A 21,562-nucleotide genomic window follows, 5' to 3' on the forward strand; every position below is an offset into this window, starting at 1 on the left:
GGCATTAAAACACGTATCCCAATATCTGTTAAAAATGGTTGGGCTGGATTAGGGTCTTCTCAAAATTTATCCTAATGGCCATTGACATTCCTGTACCCCATGCAGATAAAACTACCTGGAATACAAATTGATTCTGTTTGGGTTGATCAATGGCCTTTAACAAAAGAAAAGGTTGCAGCTGCTATAGAGTCAGTATAGGAACAACTTGCTGCAGGTCATATCGGACCAACAAACTCCCCATGGAATACACCTATTCTTGTTATTAAAAAGAAATCAGGAAAATGAAGATTATTACAAGATCTTAGGGCTATAAATAAGGTCATGGTTCCCATGGGTGCCTTACAGCCTGGCTTGCCCTCTCCAGTGGCAATTCCTTCTGGGTACTATAAAATTGTTATTGATCTCAAAGATTTTTTTTTTACTATTCTCCTATACCCCAAGTATAAATCACATTTTGCTTTTAGCATTCCCCAAATTAATTTCCAGGGACCAATGCTACATTTCCAATGGAGGGTCCTGCCCCAGGGAATGGAAAATAGTCCCATTCTATGCCAAAAATGTGTGACTAAAGCAATAGATCCCATCAGAGTAAAGTGGCCTTCCATCTGTATTCTCCATTATATGGATGATACACTTTTGGCAGGCTGACATCAAGACCAATTCTTCCAGTGCTATCAGGAGCTAACCTATAGCCTTTCAACAAGGGGACTTCAAATTGCCCCTGACAAAGTCCAATTAGCAGATCCCTATCTTTGCCTGGGTTTTGAACTTTATCAACAGTGAGTCTTAACCCCAAAGATTCAATTACGGACTTCCCATCTTCAAACCCTAAATTATTTCCAAAAATTATTAGGTGATATTCAATGGCTCAGACCTTATTTAAAACTTACTACTGATGAACTGGTCCCCCTTAATGAGATTCTAAAAGGAGACTCAAATCCTTCATCTGCCAGAAAGCTTATGCCTGAGGCCCAGGTCTCTCTGGCTTTAGTCAATAAAGCTATTCAAACCAAACTGTTTTTCAGATATCCTATTCTGACCTTGTTATACATAGCTTTTGCGACATCCCATGTCCCCACAGGAGTCTTCTGGCAACAAATAACCATCAGAGAAGAAAAAAGAAGGAATCCCCTACTCTGGGTCCACCTACCCACCTCTCCCTCAAAGGTCCTGGCCACTTACCCATCTTTAATGGCCAAGCTAATTATTAAGGTCAGAGAAACAATTAGGCAAAACTTTGGAAAAGATCCTGACTCCATAGTCATCCCCTATACTCGAGAACCATTAGATTGGCTGCTTCAAACAAATGAGGAATAGCCCATTGCCTGCTCCTCCTTCCTTGGTACTATCGATAACCATTATCCTAGTGATCCCTTGTTACAGTTTGCCAGAATTCACCCCTTTGTTTTCCCCAAATTAACCGCCTCACAACCTATAATGGAGGCTCCCCTGATATTTACAGATGGCTCGGCCAATGGGGTTGCCGCCTATGTTGTGGACGAAAAGGCTACCTCCTGCCTCATATTCCTCAGCACAGCTTGTTGAACTTTATGCAGTAATTCAAGTTTTTCAACTATTTCATTCTCAGCCCTTTAATTTGTATACTGATAGTGCTTATGTTGTCCATTCTGTTCCCTTACTGAAAACTGTTCCCTTTATTAAACCCTCTACCAATTGTAGCTTCATTTTTTTTCTTCAACTGTGTTCCTTGATTATGGCTAGACAGTGCCCCTTTTTTTATTGGCCATCTACAGGCCCATTTAAAATTGCCTGATCCTCTGTTTGAGGGAAATGCCTTGGCTCATGCGGCCACACAATCATTTTTTCCTGTTCTTGCAGGATCCTTTCTCAGGCTGCCCAAGCAGTCTCTTCACCATTTAAATGCTCATTCCCTTCGTTTGTTGTTTAAGCTTACCCGAGAACAGGCCCGGAAACTGTTAAAAATTGCAGACTGTGCTGTCTCCCTCCAGGTCCAACATCTAGGAGTTAACCCCCGGGGGCTTGGTTCCCAATGAAATTTGGCAAATGGATGTTACTCATTTAATTGAATTTGGAAAACTTAAATATATACATGTTACAGTTGATACCTTTAGTAGTCTTATATTTGCCTTTCTCCAGGTCAGAGAGGCGTCCAAAAATGTTATTTCCCTTATTTTACAATGTTTTGCAGCTTGATGAGAATACCTGTCTTATTGTCAATTCTTTGTGTTTCTTGTCCCTTTCATTCGCCATTCCCCCTTCTAGAATCTCCACTGAAGATCCCACTGGTCAGGAAAAATATTGATCCAGTTGCATCTTCCCCAGTATTCTGCCACTGTAACACACTGGTCAGACTGTACTTCTGAGAGCACGAGATCCCAGCTTATTCAGAGACTATATAGTAAGAGCCATATGGAAAAAACGAAGAGAAAGTTCAAAGAAACAGGTAGATCTAATTTTAATATTTTATTTAACACAAAGTGCCAAAAACTCCACAATTTTTAACTTGGAAAGAATGTAAGTAAATCACTCATTACACTGGCATATTAGTAGGTCTTTGAAATTTTGTGCATTATTATCATGGTACCAGCATTATGGAAAATATGAACAAATTTGAAATGTATCACAAAAGAAATATGACACATTAATATCAGTATATTTTAACATGCTTTTTCTTATTAACTTGGAAATACAAGGTTACCACAAAAAATTAATAAAAAACAAATGTTAACTGTTTTGCCAGTATTCTTATTATAATAATGCGTGTAAAATATAGTTTGATACATTTACCAGTATCACTAGTAAAAACAAAATTCAATTACAGTTATCTGTGGTCAGACTAAAACCAAGTATGACCTCACTTTAAAAAGAAAACAAAATAAATTTCTAAGCTATTGCTTTTACTAATTTACTTCAGTAAGAAAACATTATGTGAAAATGATTACTTACAGTCTACTCTTTTTGTTAGTCAGTGAAATGTTGTCATTTTGGCATTTCAACATGTGGAAGGAACAAATCCTAATCTAATATCTTTACCATGTCTTTGTGATGCAGTATACTGTTTCAAGAAATACAATTGTTTATTTATTATTTTAACAATACAAGTAAGATATTTTTATGTGTCCATGTTCATGTGTAGGAGGAGGTGTGTGCACTTTCTTCTCTCTCTCTCTCTCTCTCTCTCTCTCTCTCTCTCTCTCTCTCTCTCTGTGTGTGTGTGTGTGTGTGTGTGTGTGTGTGTGTGTGTGTGTGTGTGTGTGTGCGCTCATGCACATGCTCACGTGCATGCCAAATTCAGTATCTGGCATATTCTTCTACACATATTTTCTGAGGCAGGATCTCTCACTGAACCTTGAATCACTAATTTGCTAGAATGTCCGGCCACATGATCCCAAGGCTCTTCCTTCCTCCACCTTTTCACACTGGGGTGACAAGTGTGCACTTGGATGCTCAGCTTTTTACACTAACGCTAGGTTCGGATCTGAGCACAGGTGGGCTTGTGTGGTAAGCAACTGGACAACTGAAGCATTCCTTAGCCCTGTGCAAATTATCAACTATAGACTTTACACACACATCATTTCTAAGTATGTCTAGAATATGCAAACTGAATTTATAATTATGTTATGTTCTGGAGAATAAGATAAGTTGGACTCAGTACTCACCCATGGATAGTATGTATCATACCAAATGGGGCACAGCTAATGGGAAAAGAATCAATATATATATATAGGGAATGATTTATACAGCTAAGGAAATGACAGGATTAACAGAATTGGGAGTAGAGTAAGAGAACTAAAGGAAGTAGGGGGAATATTATGGGAAGGACCCTAAATCCCACCTAAAAATTCATGTGACAAAGGCTGGAGAGCCAGCTGAGGACTTCATGGGAAGTAGTGGAAATTTTAGAGCAGACCTACATCAAGAAGTAGGAAATGATCTTTATGTTCTTGAAGGTTCTATTGATACCTCAGAGCCTCTGCTGTCTTTCTTTCCTGGCCCCACTATTAAATCCTGATGGATTCCCAAAAGCAACCAAAACCAGCCTAAAGTAACTTAGAGGATGAAAATATTGTCTTCAAAAACCACCAACCCTTCCACAGATACAGGCAGGAAAGGCTGTCATTGTTCTGATTTGTGTGATGTACCAACAAGTGAACCAAACAGTGTGGACAGAGATAGAGCAAACTAGGACTTGATCATCCTGTACTATACACAATACACATCACTGTGGTCAGTAAAATGAAATATATCAACAGTAGACCAGTGATACACAGGAACTCTCGAGGTCCTCCATCTTTTCTAAAATACTCTGTGTAAGAATCAGTTACATACCTATATTCCCTAAGTGTAATTTTCTATAATATAAAGAAATATATATATATATATATATATATATATATATATATATATATATATATATAGTGGGGGGGGTCCAGGAAATAACATTTAGTACTTAAATAGTACATATCGGTAGAAACTGTGTTGGACTGTGAAATTTATTCTAAGTAAGTGATCCAGTTCATGTCAGGCCTCTCTGCAAGCTCTAACATCACCTTCAAATGTAGTTGTACAATAGCAAGCTTCCTTCTGCATATACTGCCCTGAAAAGGCCACAGTTCATAGCAATGTACCGGGATGGGATAAATCACATATTTTAGATTCTTCAAGGGTGTTAAATTATTCATGATAGTCACAAGCATAGGCATTGTGATGGGGTTAGAAGCAAAGCACAGGACACGGAGATGAGTACAACGAATCAGGGCAGGAATAAGGACAGAGATTGCAGTATCATTTATAAGGCAATGATTCATCTCTAGATGCCGAAGAGTACCAGAGAGATTTACCAGAAGAGTTTGAAAAGGCTCAAAATCATCCCAATACATTGGGTTGTTGCTAAGATTCAGCAGCTTTAGACGGGAGACCTGAGGGTTCTGGGCCAGAAATCTGAAATCTCTGTGCGAAAGATCACAGAATGTCAGATACAAGAAATTCAGACCAGGTGGCAGGACTCTGTAGGGAGAAAACAACAAAAAACTTGTGAAGAATGAAGATTGAATAAGGAAAAATATACCTTTTTATCAGGAATAAACTACTTTTCACATGCATCATAATTGGGTATTAATGTGTCAATGTGTTAATGTGTTCACTTAATAGTTTTGTGAGTCTGAGAATTTTATTAGACAGATTCTTACTATGTAGTCCTGGCTGTCCTGGAACTCACTATGGAGATTATACTGGCCTTGAACTCACAGAATCTGCCTATCTTTGGTTCCTAAGTGCTGAGATTAAAATCCTGTGCCACCACATCTGGCTGAAAGTTTTGTTTTCAACACTGAGATACAATTTCTTTTAATCTTAAGAATGTGTACAGCACATTATAATAAATGATTTTAAGAAATATTAAGAGAAAAACCTGAAAGCACTTGATACTTACATTATCCATTGTATGTTTCAGTTCACCTTTTTAGTAGGGAGGGTTCAGAAAGAGCAGGCAACTGAAAACTCCCTTTGGTCAGTCCTTACATACCAACGTCTACTTTAATGGCCTATGCCTTTGGATTACATATCAGTAAAATGATCTGACATTGTGAAGTATGGGCATCTATGATGAGGTGCATCAATGCTACAGCAAAAAGTCTTCCCCCATCTCAATCCCTGTTCCTCTTCATATCTAGAAGGCTAGTGTTTTTCACCTTTTATTTCTACACTTGTCTGTACATTGCTGGATGCTTAATTTTTGTAATTCTTTTTCCAGTTACAAATTCCCAGAAGCAAAAAAGTGGAAAGCATAAAAGTTTTTCAGGAGTTTAGGAATACCCAAGAATGTTTTCTTTCCTGTCTCAACAGGCTCTCCAGGAAACCCAGGGCCCTGGCCCAAACTCTTACCTGAGCACTCTGTCCAGATGACCTGTGAGACAGAATGAAGACAAGCTGACTTCCTTAAGGGTGTTCATACGTTGCAAGTGACCGAGGAAATTTTTAAAGACTTTCCCACCCAGAGATCTAAAAGTGACTTTAGACAGACTGAGGCTCTCTAGGTGGTCCATCTGAGACAGGACATTGGTGATATCACTCAGCGAACCCATATCAATTGACAACTGACCAACACAGTTGAGATCAAGGAAATTCAGGGTGCATTTGCTGTCACACAGTTTATCAACTTGCAAATCTCGACAGCATATGTGCAAAGACCCTGAACTCTCCCTAATTTTACTTGTAAGCAAAACCAAAACTTCCTTTTCCATTAAGGAGCCATCTAGGGAAAGATCCACTAGTAACTCTACAGGCCTGGGGAACTGAACCATGGAATCTGTATTCACAAAACGATGCTGCCCTTCTATTTTCAGGATGGAGCTGTCAGAATAAGCACAAGAATGAGAACAGAAAGGTTCCTTGATGCTGTCTTCATGGCATGTGGTCCTACAGTCGTTGTCTTGCCTTAAATCTAGGATCCTCAGTTTAGGTCTCCTGTAGGGGTAGAGGAGATAGAATAGTTGAGAAATAGCCAATGATAATGAAACTGAGTAGAATCAACGATAACATCTTAGACCTAATTCTTTTGTCCATAGCTCACACTCCTTGTCCTAATTATCAACAAATCTTTCCCATGAAAATTCAGCCTCCTCCCCCCTATCCTTTATACACCTTAGATCCTCTCCAGTCTTAAAGCTCCTGTCTTTCTCTTATGTGACACCTGTTACATAAACCCATTAATAGAACCCTCAGTAACAGATTTCAAAATGAACACTGAATATAATCAGTAACAGATTTCATAATTAACATTAAATACAATCAGTCTTTAATGTGTTACCAAGTTTGCGGGCAACAGTCTTACACATTTACTTGTTACTCCTGGGAGAGTAGCAGGCTGTGGTATAACCTCCTCTGTCTTTCCATGTTTCTATTATCCAGTCTTACCTAGAAGCAGAGTTCCTTGAAGGACACACTGGAAGATTCTCAATCATGGCTTTCAGGAGTTCATGTTGAGGCTCCTGTACAGTTAATGACCCAATATGGAGACAGTAATAGGGCCACACTTTCACCATCTCACTCAATATATTCTTATGCCCACCCTCGAGGGCAGCAATGAACAGTGGAACAAAAAAGACTCTTGGCATATCCTCCAGAGCTTGGATTGCTACAGGCTCATTTCTCAGCAGACTCTGTATAGTGAGAGACAACAGTGTCTTTGGGTTCTTTGCATCCATCTTTGTGAACCTGAATCAGAAGGAGAAATATTTAGAAGTTCTAGGAAAAAATACAGTCTCTTATTTGCAACCAGTGCCAGCAAAGTAGAAATTTAAAGAATAAATGAACCAGATAGCCAACACTAGATACATCTACTATAGACACAGATTAGAAAGTGACTTGAGAGTGTATAAAGGTGTGTGTGTTTGTGTGTGTGTGTGTCTTACTATTCCCCCTCCCTTGTGTATAAAGTATGTATATGATAAAAAAAAATTAGAAATGGGTAGTAAGCCGGGCGAGCAGATGTGGCACATGCCTTTCACATGCCTTTAATCCCAGCACTCGTGAGGCAGGGGCAGGTGGATCTCTGTGAGTTCAAGGTCAACATGTTCTACACAGCAAGTTCCAGGTTAGGCTCCAAAGCTACACAAAGAAACCTTGTCACCAAAATCATGCCCCGCCCCCCCAAAAAGAAGTCATTAAGTAAACAGAAAACAATTTTGGTCACTTAGCTACATGACTCCAGTATTTTCCCTCCATAGTATATAAGCTATGATGAAGAAAAAGATAAATCTACAAAACAGTGGTACAAAAGAAAATATTACAACACCAAATTCATTGTGATTAAAAGAAAAAGAATGATATTCCAGCCCTTGATCTGTCTCACCCCTGTCACTGTATTTGTGGCAGACGAAGACACCAAAATGGCCCAAGGCAGACACGAAGGAAGATGGTTAACAAAACTTAAAGTTGACCTTAAGCATATTCGGAAAATCTAGTCATGAAGTAAGCCTAAAGATGAAAAAGAAAACATAAAATCAAAAGAATGCAGTACAGTTTATGGCAAAGACTTCAAAACTGTTCCATTCAAAGCTGTATGTTGTCTCACATCTGGAAAGTAAGAGATAGTCATCTGATAATGGAATACTGACTTCTGGGGTCTGGGATCAGTGCCGGGGTTGTGGTGGCAAAGCACAGTTGGATGCGATTCATGTAAGCCAGAGGTTGGTATGGACACATAACAATGAGTCTCATCAAGATGTGTTATGAATATGTGTTATAATCAATGAATATCTAAGGCATATCCAATAAGTGATATGGAGGTTAGTTTAAAACTGCAATCTTAAAAGACACAGACTGTGGGAAGAATACATTGTTATGGTTAGGAGAAACATTCAAGAAAATTTGTTAATGGAGGGGAAAGAAACAAAATGAGGGGGATTAAGAATCTTGTAACACATGAAAGAGTCAGAAAGCTCCTAAGTTTTTCTTCTACTTCGGGAACAACATCAAACCCTCTAAAAGACCTACACAACACTGATAAACAGAAAATAGCATGATTACATTAGATAGCTTCGAAAACAATATGAATAAGCCAAATATAGAAAACTTCCAAGCAAAAACATTAAAACCATAAGAAAATAAAATTAATGTCGTTCATTACCTACCTAATACAGTACGTTGCTACAGCATCTCACACACATTATGGCATTGTCCTTGGATAAATGACTTGATGACTAAGATAAAATTATCACCATTAAGAACAAAGAAGTGGTACTTATTCTTGAGGCTTCCAGGTTCTCAGGAACACTGTTCATGCAGTCCTAAAAGCCTGTCCCAGATTCTTCAAATGATGGTCTTCTGTTGTATAGCTCAAGGTGTAAGCGAGTTTAAGTACATCCTATTTGGGAAGAATTTTCTTTTGCATGAAAAAAACCTCAAACAGGCTTGAAAGAAAGGGACTGGGCCGTCTCATGAAACAAAGCAGCTGATTTCACACATTGTTACAAATGTTAGTGAAATGTATTCAAAAAGTTGCTGTTTGTGTTCTATTACAAGGTCACCATGTTCCATTCCTAGGAATATCTTTGAATGTTCCAGTATTTTGGTTCAATATTCAGTTGTGGATGTGCCTCATATGACTAAATAAGGACTCCAGATTCCATTATAAGGGTTGTGGAGCAATGCTATTTAAATTTGACTTTTCCCTGACAAACTCAGCATTTAAAAAAAAGTTCTCCCTTAGTTGATGTATAAATTTAATTCAAAAATATCTACATTTTACTGAGTTAGACAGTGTGATGGTATAGTCCATATGTGAAAGAATACACAAGAATAGCTAATAAGAGAGAAGGAAGACACTTGAGAAGGGACTCGTGACACCATACCAAGAAAACGAAAACTTTCTAGACAATTTCTGCAATTATAGTGTCTTATCACTTCAATAAGAACAGACAAATAGCTGAATAAAATAGGTTAGAAAGCTTAGAAGTAGAAGCCAACATGGTTGGACATCAGTGTTTAATGAAGGGCTGAAAAGATGGCGTGGCAGTTAAGAGCACTGACTAATCTTCCAGAGGGCATGGATTCAATTCCCAGTCCTGAAAACCATCCATAACACACCTTAGTTCCAGGGGATCTGATGCCCTCTTCTGGCTACTAAGGGCCCTGTACAAACTTGCTACACAGATATATAGGCAGGCAAAAACCCCATACACATAAATCATAATTAAAATAAATAAAAAAACAAAGGTGAGAAGCCACTAAAGACAGACAGACATGCAAGGTACAGAGTGAGATATGTATGATTTAAAACAAAACAAACTTAAAGTAGATTCATAAAACACGCCATGTATAGAGTAACTAAAAATTGATTTAAAGATTTAAAGAAAAAAACTTAAAATAGATGCATGATTCAAGCCATGTATAGAGTAACTAAAAATTGAGTTAAAACTTTAAACAAAGAGTGGAATCACACAGCTTCTTGAAGAAAATATGACAGGTTTTCTTTAAGCTTAATGTAGGTAAGGGATTTCTAAATGTCACTCAAATGCTAGAGGTAATGAAGGGAAGCAATAAGTGATCTGACCAAATGAAAATCAAAGAATTTAAAAATATCAAATACAAGCATTTCAAAAGAGAACTTACAGTCTAAAATGATGTAATAGTAAAACATTCCAGACAAGTGGAAACTCTGCTTCCTATATAAAGAACTCAAAAACTGAGGAACAAAGGTCCAAAAAGGTATGAAAATGAAGAAAAGATATGAACTAACAGTTCACACAAAAGTGTCATGAAGAGACCAAACAAATAATAAATGTCTCCCAGCACTCGGGAGGCAGAGGCAGGCAGATCTCTGTGAGTTCGAGGCTAGCCTGGGCTACCATGTGAGTCCCAGGAAAGGCACAAAGCTACACAGAGAAACCCTGTCTCGAAAAACCAAAATAAATAAATAAATAAATAAATAAATGACCAAATTTAATGACAATTAAATGTAGTATATTAAAATAATACTGATTTATAGCTTAGTCTCTGGTAACATATAGGCAAAATTATAAAGTGATTTTTTTCTATTATTAGTGAAATGGTGAGATATAAAATGTAACATGTCTCTGACAAAAAAGATGGACACCCTTACCCCAAACATCAGCCCAAGATTCTCACAAACATTAATTCAATCCAGGAAATTTGGGACTGTGACTCTGCTGTTGGCTCTAGTCCACATAAAAGGAAAAATATTTTTTTTCTTCAATGTCTGAGAGCTATCCAGCCAGGTGCACTCTGGAGAGAGGCTAACTCCTTGAGACAAAAATACTCTTGGAAATAAGAAAACAAGGAGCAACTGCAAAATGAGAAGGACTAGAGAGAGTCTGCCAGACCAGCTTTGTGGGAGACACCTGTCGAAGGCAGTGATGGGCTGGGTGAATGACAGGCAAGGACACACTATAAAATGTAGGCAGTAGATCCTCTGGTAATGAAGGGCCCGCTGCTCTGAGGTCCTATCACTTGTGTGTTCATGAGCAGTCACCACCACCTGGTGATGACTGAGGACATTGGTGATCCCATGATTGAGGTTGGGGACCAGTTCTACATCTGCAGCCACTTACCTTCTGTGTGGTCAATGCTGGTGAAATGGAGAATCACGAGTTGCAGGTCCATGAAGGCCTTAGAGTGCAGCAGCCTCCTCCCTCTCACGGATGGTCTACTGTTGAGGAAGAAATGAATGCACTAAGACCAAAATTCCAGCAAAAATCTCAGTGCTCTATTTCCTTCTCCTGTCTGTTCTCTTCATTTACTTTATTCATTTATTATTATTTCTACTTTTACAATAGAACATTTTAATAAATTATTGAAATTTTCATACATGCATTCTATGTATTCTATTAGTATTCAACCCCAGTCCTGCCCATATATCCTCCCAGATCCATTTCCACCTTTAAACTCCTCCCAACTATATGTGCTCTTTCTCACAGCCATTGAGCACAATTAGTCCCACTTTTACCCAAACTGAGTTTTAATTTAATATATTACTGTACATTATTTCTGTGAGTATCTGATTCATAGTTGGTGGGGCATGGTAGATAATTTTAATACTTTCTGAGTGTACTTCTATATATAGTTTACCTATTACAGTGGTTCCTTTTCTTCTTTCTTTTTGGGACTTGAGCCCTCCACAGAAGGACTATACCCAATGAGAAAGGTAAACTTGAAGACATATTCATCCAATGCGATATAGAGATCACAACAAAAAATATAAATATGAAAAAGCAAAGCAGATGAAACTATCTCCTCAAATGCCATATCCAAAAAATTGAAGAAGTGTTTAAAATGCTGGACAGTTTTAAAGTATACTAGAAAACAGGTTCAAGGGCTTTCACACATATGAATGAAGTGATGAAATCAACTCAGAATGTGTATGTATAGGTCAGCAACATAGATGAGAAAGTCATAAGGAGTTTGAAAGAAAACAAACAGAAATTCTGAAAATTAAAAACTCAATTCCATCAATAAAAATATGTAGGAAGTATCAATAAGCTACATTAATCAGAATTAAAAACAATAAGGCTTTAAGTAAAGTTGAAGAAAATATTATATTACACATGAGTAAAGAAAAAATAAGCAATCTTAAGCACAAATTCTGGAGTATGACCACAAGATAAAATACATCTACCAGTAGAAAAATGAGAGGAGATAAAACTTAAGACACAGAAAAGTCATAGAAATTAAAGCAGACTATTTCCTGATTCTACAGAAAAATAAATAAATTTTAAGCACAAGAGGCATTTAGACTCCAAACAGATATAACATCTCTAAGATGCATCAGAAGTAAAATGTACTGCTATAGAACATGGACAGTATGCTAAGACTAAAGAATGAAGACATAACATCAAAAGCTGCAAAGAAACATCCATGTCACTTACAAGTGACAACCAATCAGAATAACATCAGACTTCTTGGCAGAAACCTGAAAAGCCACAAAAATAGCAAATGATGGGTTTTAAGCATCACAGTAAATCAATGTCAAGTGAGATTATTATATCCAGCAGTTATCCCCTAAAGTCAATGAATAAAGATTTATAAAACAAAGATATAAAAAATAAGATTAAGGTACCTCCCAACAAAGAAAATCCTAGAAACGCAGGAATGAAATAAACATTTTATCAGACCTCAAAAATGCTCCCCAACTACTTGATAAAACATAAAGGAAATGCTAAACTTCTCCTATGTGGACAATATACCATGATCTATAACCTAGTTCTGACTAAAGTTTTTGAAAATGAGGTTTCTGTGATATACATTATTAATAGATTACTTTATTCCAATAAAGTCTTTATAATGTGAATTTAATAATATATTTTAACATCATGATCAATTTGGTTTATATTAGGTATACAAGGATTTTTCACATGTAAATAGGTTTGGAGTCAGAGATAACATGATGATCTTACAAGTGCAAAACAGGCCTTTATCACAACAGCCCTGAAGAATCAAAGGCTAGAAAGAACATATCTCACCATAAAATATCTCTACATAATAAATCTATATTCAAAATCACATTAAACTTGGAAAACTTGAAAGCATTTTTTCTCAAGTCAGGAACAAGAAAACATGAACCACCCTCTCCAATCTTATTCAATATACTGAATGAAGACTTAGCCCACTGTAGTAGGGCAAAAGAAAATGGTAAATGATAAAAAACATGAAAGGAAACTGTCTAATTATTCTTAAGAACATTTGCTATAATCCTGTAATTAAAAGACTCCAAACACTCCAATAGAAAATATGTAGATTTGATAAAAAGCAGCAAATCAGAATTACAAAATAAGTGCAAATGTTGGTGGCTTTTCCATATGCCAATAACCACAACATTGACAAATAAATCAGAAAAATGATTCCATGCACAATAGCTTAAAAAATTAAATACCAAGGAATAGACCTAAATGAGCAAGTGAAAGACTGGAACAATCTGATTTAATAACATTGAAGAAAGAAATTGAAGAAGACAGTAGAAGAGGAAAAGACCTCCTACATACAGGAATCAGCAAGTAAATATTAGCTGCTTTTAAGTTATATCATAGAGCAATAGCAACAAAAACAGCATGTTATTGCAACAAAAAAAAAAGAGATGTGTAAGTCACTGGAATGAAATAGACAACCCTGAAATAAGACCATATATCTACAATCACCTGATTTTTGGAGGAAAAAAAGTGCTCAACAAAATATCCACTTGAAAAAAGAAAAATGAGGGATTTTTTTTGTTGTTGTTTATCAAGACAAGGTTTCTCTTTGTAGCTTTGTGCCCTTTCTGGAACCTACTCTGTAGGCCAGGCTGGCCTCGAAGTCACAGAGATTTACCTCGCTCTGCCTCCCAAGTGCTGAGATTAAAGGCATGTACCACCACCACTCGACTAAGAAAACTGTTTTAACAACCTTTTTTAAAAAAGGTAGTTTTTGCTAGTTTACTAAAACTAGCCATCTAAATGTAGAGAGATTAAACTCCATTCCTGTCTCTCTTTATAAAAATCAATTCAAAATGGGTCAATGTTCCTAACAAGATGTGGCATACTGAAACTTCTATAAGAAGATGTGAGAAGCACACTTTAAGAAACAGGCACAGAAAAACCTCTTTAAAACACAATCAGGAAACAATAGCAAATACTGACAAATTAAATTGCATGAAATTAAAAGCTTTTGCAGAGCAGTAGAAGCAACAATAGAGTGACAGTCAACAGAATGGTAATATTTTCTAGATATACATTTTCAGAGAATTAATATTTAGCATTTTTAAAGAACTCAAAACATGAAATACCAAATACAGAAGCCAACACACTGGTAAATGACTAATCAACTGGACAGATCTCAAAAGAAGAAATACAAATGCCTAAAAAATGTAAATGTTTAACTTTCTTAGCCATAAAAAAAATCAAAAGTACTTTGATATGCTAAATAAAAACAAATGCTAGTCAGAATGTGAGGCAAAGGAACCCTTATAAAACACTGGTGAAAATATGAAAACCTTTATGGAAGATTCTGAAAAAATGAAAACTACAACTCTCTTACTTTTCACACATACTACACAAAGCAATCTAAATCAACACACCATAGAGATACCGGCACTTTCAGGTTTCTTATGTTACTTTTCACAATAACCTTGGAATGGATTCAGCCTAGAATTCCATCAACAAATGAATGGATCCAAGAAAAAAGGTGTACACCTGAAATTAAGTTATTACCAAGTGATAAAGTGAAACAAAATGATGCCATCTGTCGGTAAATACATGGCACTGAAAATCATCAGTTTACTCAACATCATCCAGTCTCAGGAAGACACATATTACATACTTGCTCTCACAGGAAGAACCTAGATTTAAATATATAAATATATATTTTATATATATCCATATATACACAAAGATATGCAATGATAGTAGAAAAGGGTCTGTTTGAATGAAGGAAGAACTATCTTAAGAGGCTCAAGGGACAAGAGAGGGCACTGAGAGGGAACAGGAGCAAAGGACCATGATATATGTAGGGAAAAGGGGCTGATTAAAGAAACCCACACTGACCCTGAAGCCCAGAATTAGGGAAGGAAGGATGGCTCAGATAAGGCCAGTGAAAAAAAATACAGTTTAACTCAGATCAGAGCCATTTCTGCCCCTGTCCAGCTGACGTGTGAAACCAACTAATCACAGAGCAGGACAGCAGAATCCTGGCCCTAGGGCCCAGGACCAGGGAAAGAAACACAGCCTGTGTTTGGGACCTGAGCCAGAGAATGACCAATTTATCCCCAAACTCAGAATGAGGGAAATATGCCCTGACTCTGAAACTAGTACCAAAATAACACTCTTGGCCCCTAGAATCAGAGTCAATGAAAGAAATGTGCCCTGGCCTTAGAGGTAGTGTCAAAAAGTCAAGAAAAGTCAGTGAAAGAAACACAGTTTGGCCCTGAAATCAGGGCCATCTCTGTCCCTTGCCCACAAAACTGGCCAATCCCTGGGCAGAAAATAAACTAACCAGTCACAGTTGACTCTACCCCCTAGACATCCTATATAAACTGCCCTACCCGGTCAGTTGTGAGCTGTTCTCTCCACCCTGGTAGAGGCAGCTACTCTCCTGGACTCCTCCTTCCCAAATAAACCTCTTTCTCAAAAGAGTTTTGGGTGAAGACCTTCATTCACTGGTGCACAGAAGAACCTTGCTGGGACGTTCCATAGTGGACTGAGCAAGGGGGAGCTGAACAGAAGAACCTTACTAAGATGTCCCATAGTGGACTGAGCGAGAAAGAGCTGGTAACACTGAGCTGGAGAAAGTGGCTCTCCAGGAGAGGAGCAGGATTTCTGTGTCCTGCAGGGAGACCATCCCCCATCACTCCAGGTATTTCCTGACTTTCCTGAAGAGTCAGGATACCCTGGCTTTCCCTAAGAGTCAGGATACCCTTCCTTGCTGAAGAGGTTCCAGGCCTGACTCTCCGGGGAAGTCAGAAAAATTTCCTTTCCAAGGTTGGGCTGTTTCTTTGCAGTCCCAGCCATCAGAGCTGTGCTAAACAGCTTCAGGTGTCCGGGATACCTTCAGGGCAGAGCTCTTGTTCTAAGTAGCTGGATGTGTCCCTGATACCTCGCGCTCATTTCTTTAAATGTCTTTCATCCTTGCAGTTTCAGCCATCAATTTACTAACATTTTGGTGATGAAACCTGAGACACCAAACCCAGCGTTTTTGCAATTTACTTACAATATACATACTGAAAATGTCATAATTCACATTTTGTATGATAACCTGTTTTTTTAAGGGATGTGCTGTGTAATAATCCTTCTTTACACTGTGAATATGGATTACTCTCACTGGTTAATAAAGAAGCTGACTGTCCAATAACTGAACAGGATGGGGTTAGCTGAGAGAGCCAAACTGAGAATGCTGGGAGGAAGAAGGGTGGAATACATCCATATAAAGCCTGAGAAAGCATTTAAAAAGGTTCCAAATGCACAGATATAGAGACAAATACAGCTTGCTAGTCTCATAGTCTCATGCCAGCTCAAGTGCAGAGACACATCTCCCTACAGTTGCCTCTGAGATGGAGCCACCAACTGCAGTGAACTAAGCGGGGTGGCAGGTTCCTGCAGTCTCTCACACAGGGCAGAGTACAGAGAGGCTTCTGCTAGCCATTACCTGTGGGCTTAAGCTACCAGTGCAAGCTCTGCCAGGATGCTGTCTGATCATGCAGACAGAAAAGGTTACAGATATGCAGTAAAGACAGATGCAAACAGAAAAAAATCCCAAACCTCTATACAGGTTGCAATGTGTTTAAAAATATACATAGCTTTGGGAGAGAAAAGAAAACATGTAGAAAGTTCTTTAAAAAGAAATGTAGTAACGGCAAAAACTAGGCATTTGGGCAAAGAAACTCACCTTGCCTCAGTTACTAACAGTTACTGTCCATAGTGGACCAAAAGGATGCAAAAGAACGTGACATCCAGACTTTGCCACGACAAGGTAGGACAGTCCTTCAAAATTCCCAACTTCACAGGAAAGTCTGTCAGATATGCTAGGCTTGTAGGCCAGAATTGGATGCCCCCAAAATAGAGGGATTTTGGTGACTGTTGAAGTAGCCTGATGTCCCTGTCATCAGGTAACATTTCATCCTTCTGGGGTCTCTGATGGAGTTAAATCCTAGATAAACTGATTACTTCTGAAGTAATATATATGTGGCAATAATTGTTCTCAGTGGGTTATCAAAAACAAAAAGACACCAACATGAAGCAGAGAGGGGAACCAAGTTGGGGAGGGGATGTGGGATGAATTGGAAATTGGAAATCAGGGTGGATATGATCATATTTCATTGTATACATGTAGGAAATTTTCAATAACAACAATAAAAATTTATAATAAAAAGTAAATGATAACACTGAAAATGGAAATAAAATCTGTAATAACTCATTTCAGTGCTAATCTCTTAATTTTGACATTTAATGGCTTTATAAGATGAATCTCAATAGAGATATCTGGGAGAATACATTTTAGAATTGTAAAATTATTTTCTAAATGTTTTAAAGATAAAAGTGAGGCATGGAGGTAAATACTTTAACTCTCACTTTCAGAATGCAAAGACAGGAAAATCATAAAGTTTCTGGCAAGACTCAAGTGAAAAAATTCTAAATGTCTTTGAAACAAAATCACACTCATCTCCAGTATGTATTTATATTTCAAATGAAAATCCATTTAAAAATACATATTAAATAAACTGAAATGGAAATAAGTATCTTCACATCTCATTTTCCTATCATTTTAAAAGTCTGACATATGAAAAATAGTAAGATTAAGATGAAAGGAAGGAAAAACTTGGTTTTTTGTTTGTTTGTTTGTATTTTGACACGGCACACAATTGAAGCTACTCACACCTCAGGAACTAATGCAATGAACAAACAAGGCGGATTCCTCGAGTGAAAGTAGTGGAACCGAAGCCTCGAGAGAACAATGCCACATTCTTAAGAAATCGAGTGAAGCCAGGCAGTGGTGGTGGTGCAAACATTTAATCCCAGCACTCAGAAGGCAGAGCCAGGCGGATCTCAAAAGACAAAAAACAACAACGCCCCCCCCCCCCCCGCGCCTGAAAAAAAAAACCTAAAAAACCACAAAACAAACCAAAAAAAGATATCCAGGGAAACTGGCGGTTAATCCCATAACAGGTTCAATTTTAAAAAAGAAACTTCTGCCATTTATTTACCTGAGCGGGAGAGTGGGATGAATCTTCCGACTTTTTCACCCCCTCAGGCGCGGCAGCTGTGACCTCCAGACTAGAGCGCGATCTTCGAAAAGCCGTGTGAGGACCCCAACTGCTCCTTTCCAAATTTAGTGCCGCAACTGGAGGACTCCGATTGGCTTAGCTGGGTCAGCTGGACTCCGATTGGCTTAGCTGGATCAGCTGGACTCCGATTGGCTTAGCTGGGTCAGCTGGACTCCGATTGGCTTAGCTGGGTCAGCTGGACTCCGATTGGCTTAGCTGGGTCAGCTGGACTCCGATTGGCTTAGCTGGGTCAGCTGGACTCCGATTGGCTTAGCTGGGTCAGCTGGACTCCGATTGGCTTAGCTGGGTCAGCTGGACTCCGATTGGCTTAGCTGGGTCAGCTGGACTGTGATTGGCTTAGCTGGGTCAGCTGGACTCCGATTGGCTTAGCTGGGTCAGCTGGACTGTGATTGGCTTAGCTGGGTCAGCTGGACTCCGATTGGCTTAGCTGGGTCAGCTGGACTCCGATTGGCTTATCTGGGTCAGCTGGACTCCGATTGGCTTATCTGGGTCAGCTGGACTCCGATTGGCTTAGCTGGGTCAGCTGGACTCCGATTGGCTTAGCTGGGTCAGCTGGACTCCGATTGGCTTAGCTGGGTCAGCTGGACTGTGATTGGCTTAGCTGGGGTCAGCTGGACTGTGATTGGCTTATCTGGGTCAGCTGGACTGTGATTGGCTTAGCTGGGTCAGCTGGACTCCGATTGGCTCAGCTGGGTCAGCTGGACTCCGATTGGCTTAGCTGGGTCAGCTGGACTCCGATTGGCTTAGCTGGGTCAGCTGGACTCCGATTGGCTCAGCTGGGTCAGCTGGACTGTGATTGGCTTAGCTGGGTCAGCTGGACTGTGATTGGCTTAGCTGGGTCAGCTGGACTCCGATTGGCTTAGCTGGGTCAGCTGGACTCCGATTGGCTTAGCTGGGTCAGCTGGACTCCGATTGGCTTAGCTGGGTCAGCTGGACTCCGATTGGCTTAGCTGGGTCAGCTGGACTGTGATTGGCTTAGCTGGGTCAGCTGGACTCCGATTGGCTTAGCTGGGTCAGCTGGACTCCGATTGGCTTAGCTGGGTCAGCTGGACTGTGATTGGCTTAGCTGGGTCAGCTGGACTGTGATTGGCTTAGCTGGGTCAGCTGGACTCCAATTGGCTTAGCTGGGTCAGCTGGACTCCGATTGGCTTAGCTGGGTCAGCTGGACTCCGATTGGCTTAGTTGGGTCAGCTGGACTGTGATTGGCTTAGCTGGGGTCAGCTGGACTGTGATTGGCTTAGCTGGGTCAGCTGGACTGTGATTGGCTTAGCTGGGTCAGCTGGACTGTGATTGGCTTAGCTGGGTCAGCTGGACTCCGATTGGCTTAGCTGGGTCAGCTGGACTCCGATTGGCTTAGCTGGGTCAGCTGGACTGTGATTGGTTTAGCTGGGTCAGCTGGACTCCGATTGGCTTACCTGGGGTCAGCTGGACTCCGATTGGCTTAGCTGGGTCAGCTGGACTGTGATTGGCTTAGCTGGGTCAGCTGGACTGTGATTGGCTTAGCTGGGTCAGCTGGACTCCGATTGGCTTAGGTGGGTCAGCTGGACTCCGATTGGCTTAGCTGGGTCAGCTGGACTCCGATTGGCTTAGCTGGGTCAGCTGGACTGTGATTGGCTTAGCTGGGTCAGCTGGACTGTGATTGGCTTAGCTGGGTCAGCTGGACTCCGATTGGCTTAGGTGGGTCAGCTGGACTCCGATTGGCTTAGCTGGGTCAGCTGGACTCCAATTGGCTTAGCTGGATCAGCTGGACTCCGATTGGCTTAGCTGGGTCAGCTGGACTCCGATTGGCTTAGCTGGGTCAGCTGGACTCCGATTGGCTTAGCTGGGTCAGCTGGACTGTGATTGGCTTAGCTGGGTCAGCTGGACTGTGATTGGCTTAGCTGGGGTCAGCTGGACTGTGATTGGCTTAGCTGAGTCAGCTGGACTCCGATTGGCTTAGCTGGGGTCAGCTGGACTCCGATTGGCTCAGCTGGGTCAGCTGGACTCCGATTGGCTTAGCTGGGTCAGCTGGACTCCGATTGGCTTAGCTGGGTCAGCTGGACTGTGATTGGCTTAGCTGGGGTCAGGTGACTTCACCTCCCTCTGCGCACTTCCGTTCACTAGGCTGAGGTCCTCAAGTCATAGGTGTCTATGCACTTGCCTGCGTCGTTTTTGGTTCAAAGTTCTACGTGGACTCTGTGAGTGTGACCGCAGCACTGCCTGACTGGAGGATTCTCCCAAGCCAGGTCTCAAGCTCAGGGACCAAAAGTCAGATAGAGTGGACAAAAGCACAGAAGCTTTTCTCTTAAAAACCAGGCCCTTGCTGGAGAGACGGTTCAGGGGTCCAGAGCCCCGGCTGTTCACCCAAAGGCCCCAGGTCGGAAGGATGCACAGATCGGCTTTCTACATTAGGTACCTGAGTTCCCTCGAATCCACCACTCTCTTTAGGTGTCCATCAAGAACAGATGCCCTCTTCTGGATTTTGTGGGCACTGCAGGCACATGGTGCAAAAACCATTCATGCACAACCCCATACATCAAAAATGCATTTGTTAGAAAACACTCTCGTGTATTAATGTCCCTAGTTCTCTGATGTATGTGGTAGTGGGACCATCCCTGAGACATGGCTATAGTAAAAATATCCCTGATACATGGCTATAGTAAAAATATCCCTGATACATGCCTATAGTACAAATATCCCTGATACATGGCTATAGTAAAAATACCCTTGATACATGGCTATAGTAAAAATATCCCTGAGACATGGCTATAGTAAAAATACCCCTGATACATGGCTATAGTACAAATATCCCTGAGACATGGCTATAGTAAAAATATCCCTGAGACATGGCTATAGTAAAAATATCCCTGAGACATGGCTATAGTAAAAATATCCCTGATACATGGCTATAGTAAAAATATCCCTGATACATGGCTATAGTAAAAATATCCCTGAGACATGGCTATAGTAAAAATATCCCTGAGACATGGCTATAGTAAAAATATCCCTGACACATGGCTATAGTAAAAATATCCCTGATACATGGCTATAGTAAAAATATCCCTGATACATGGCTATAGTAAAAATATCCCTGATACATGGCTATAGTACAAATATCCCTGAGACATGGCTATAGTACAAATATCCCTGATACATGGCTGTAGTAAAAATATCCCTGATACATGGCTATAGTAAAAATATCCCTGACACATGGCTATAGTAAAAATATCCCTGATACATGGCTATAGTAAAAATATCCCTGAGACATGGCTATAGTAAAATATCCCTGATACATGGCTATAGTAAAAATATCCCTGATACATGGCTATAGTAAAA

The 21,562-nt window shown here is 39.8% G+C and overlaps 1 protein-coding gene across 1 annotated transcript; it reads right to left on the bottom strand.

The window, feature by feature from the left end:
- Positions 1-2,955: 2,955 nt before the first annotated feature.
- On the bottom strand, positions 2,956-7,187 carry LOC143270896 (melanoma antigen preferentially expressed in tumors-like). Its single transcript, XM_076562187.1, has 3 exons — positions 6,898-7,187; positions 5,866-6,447; positions 2,956-4,989 (listed from the first exon to the last, which is right to left on the bottom strand). The coding sequence occupies exons 1-3, from the start codon at positions 7,185-7,187 to the stop codon at positions 4,476-4,478; spliced, it is 1,386 nt and encodes a 461-aa protein (XP_076418302.1). The 3' UTR covers positions 2,956-4,475.
- Positions 7,188-21,562: the final 14,375 nt, after the last annotated feature.

This window comes from Peromyscus maniculatus, chromosome X, assembly GCF_049852395.1.
Source record: "Peromyscus maniculatus bairdii isolate BWxNUB_F1_BW_parent chromosome X, HU_Pman_BW_mat_3.1, whole genome shotgun sequence".
Taxonomy (NCBI): domain Eukaryota; kingdom Metazoa; phylum Chordata; class Mammalia; order Rodentia; family Cricetidae; genus Peromyscus; species Peromyscus maniculatus.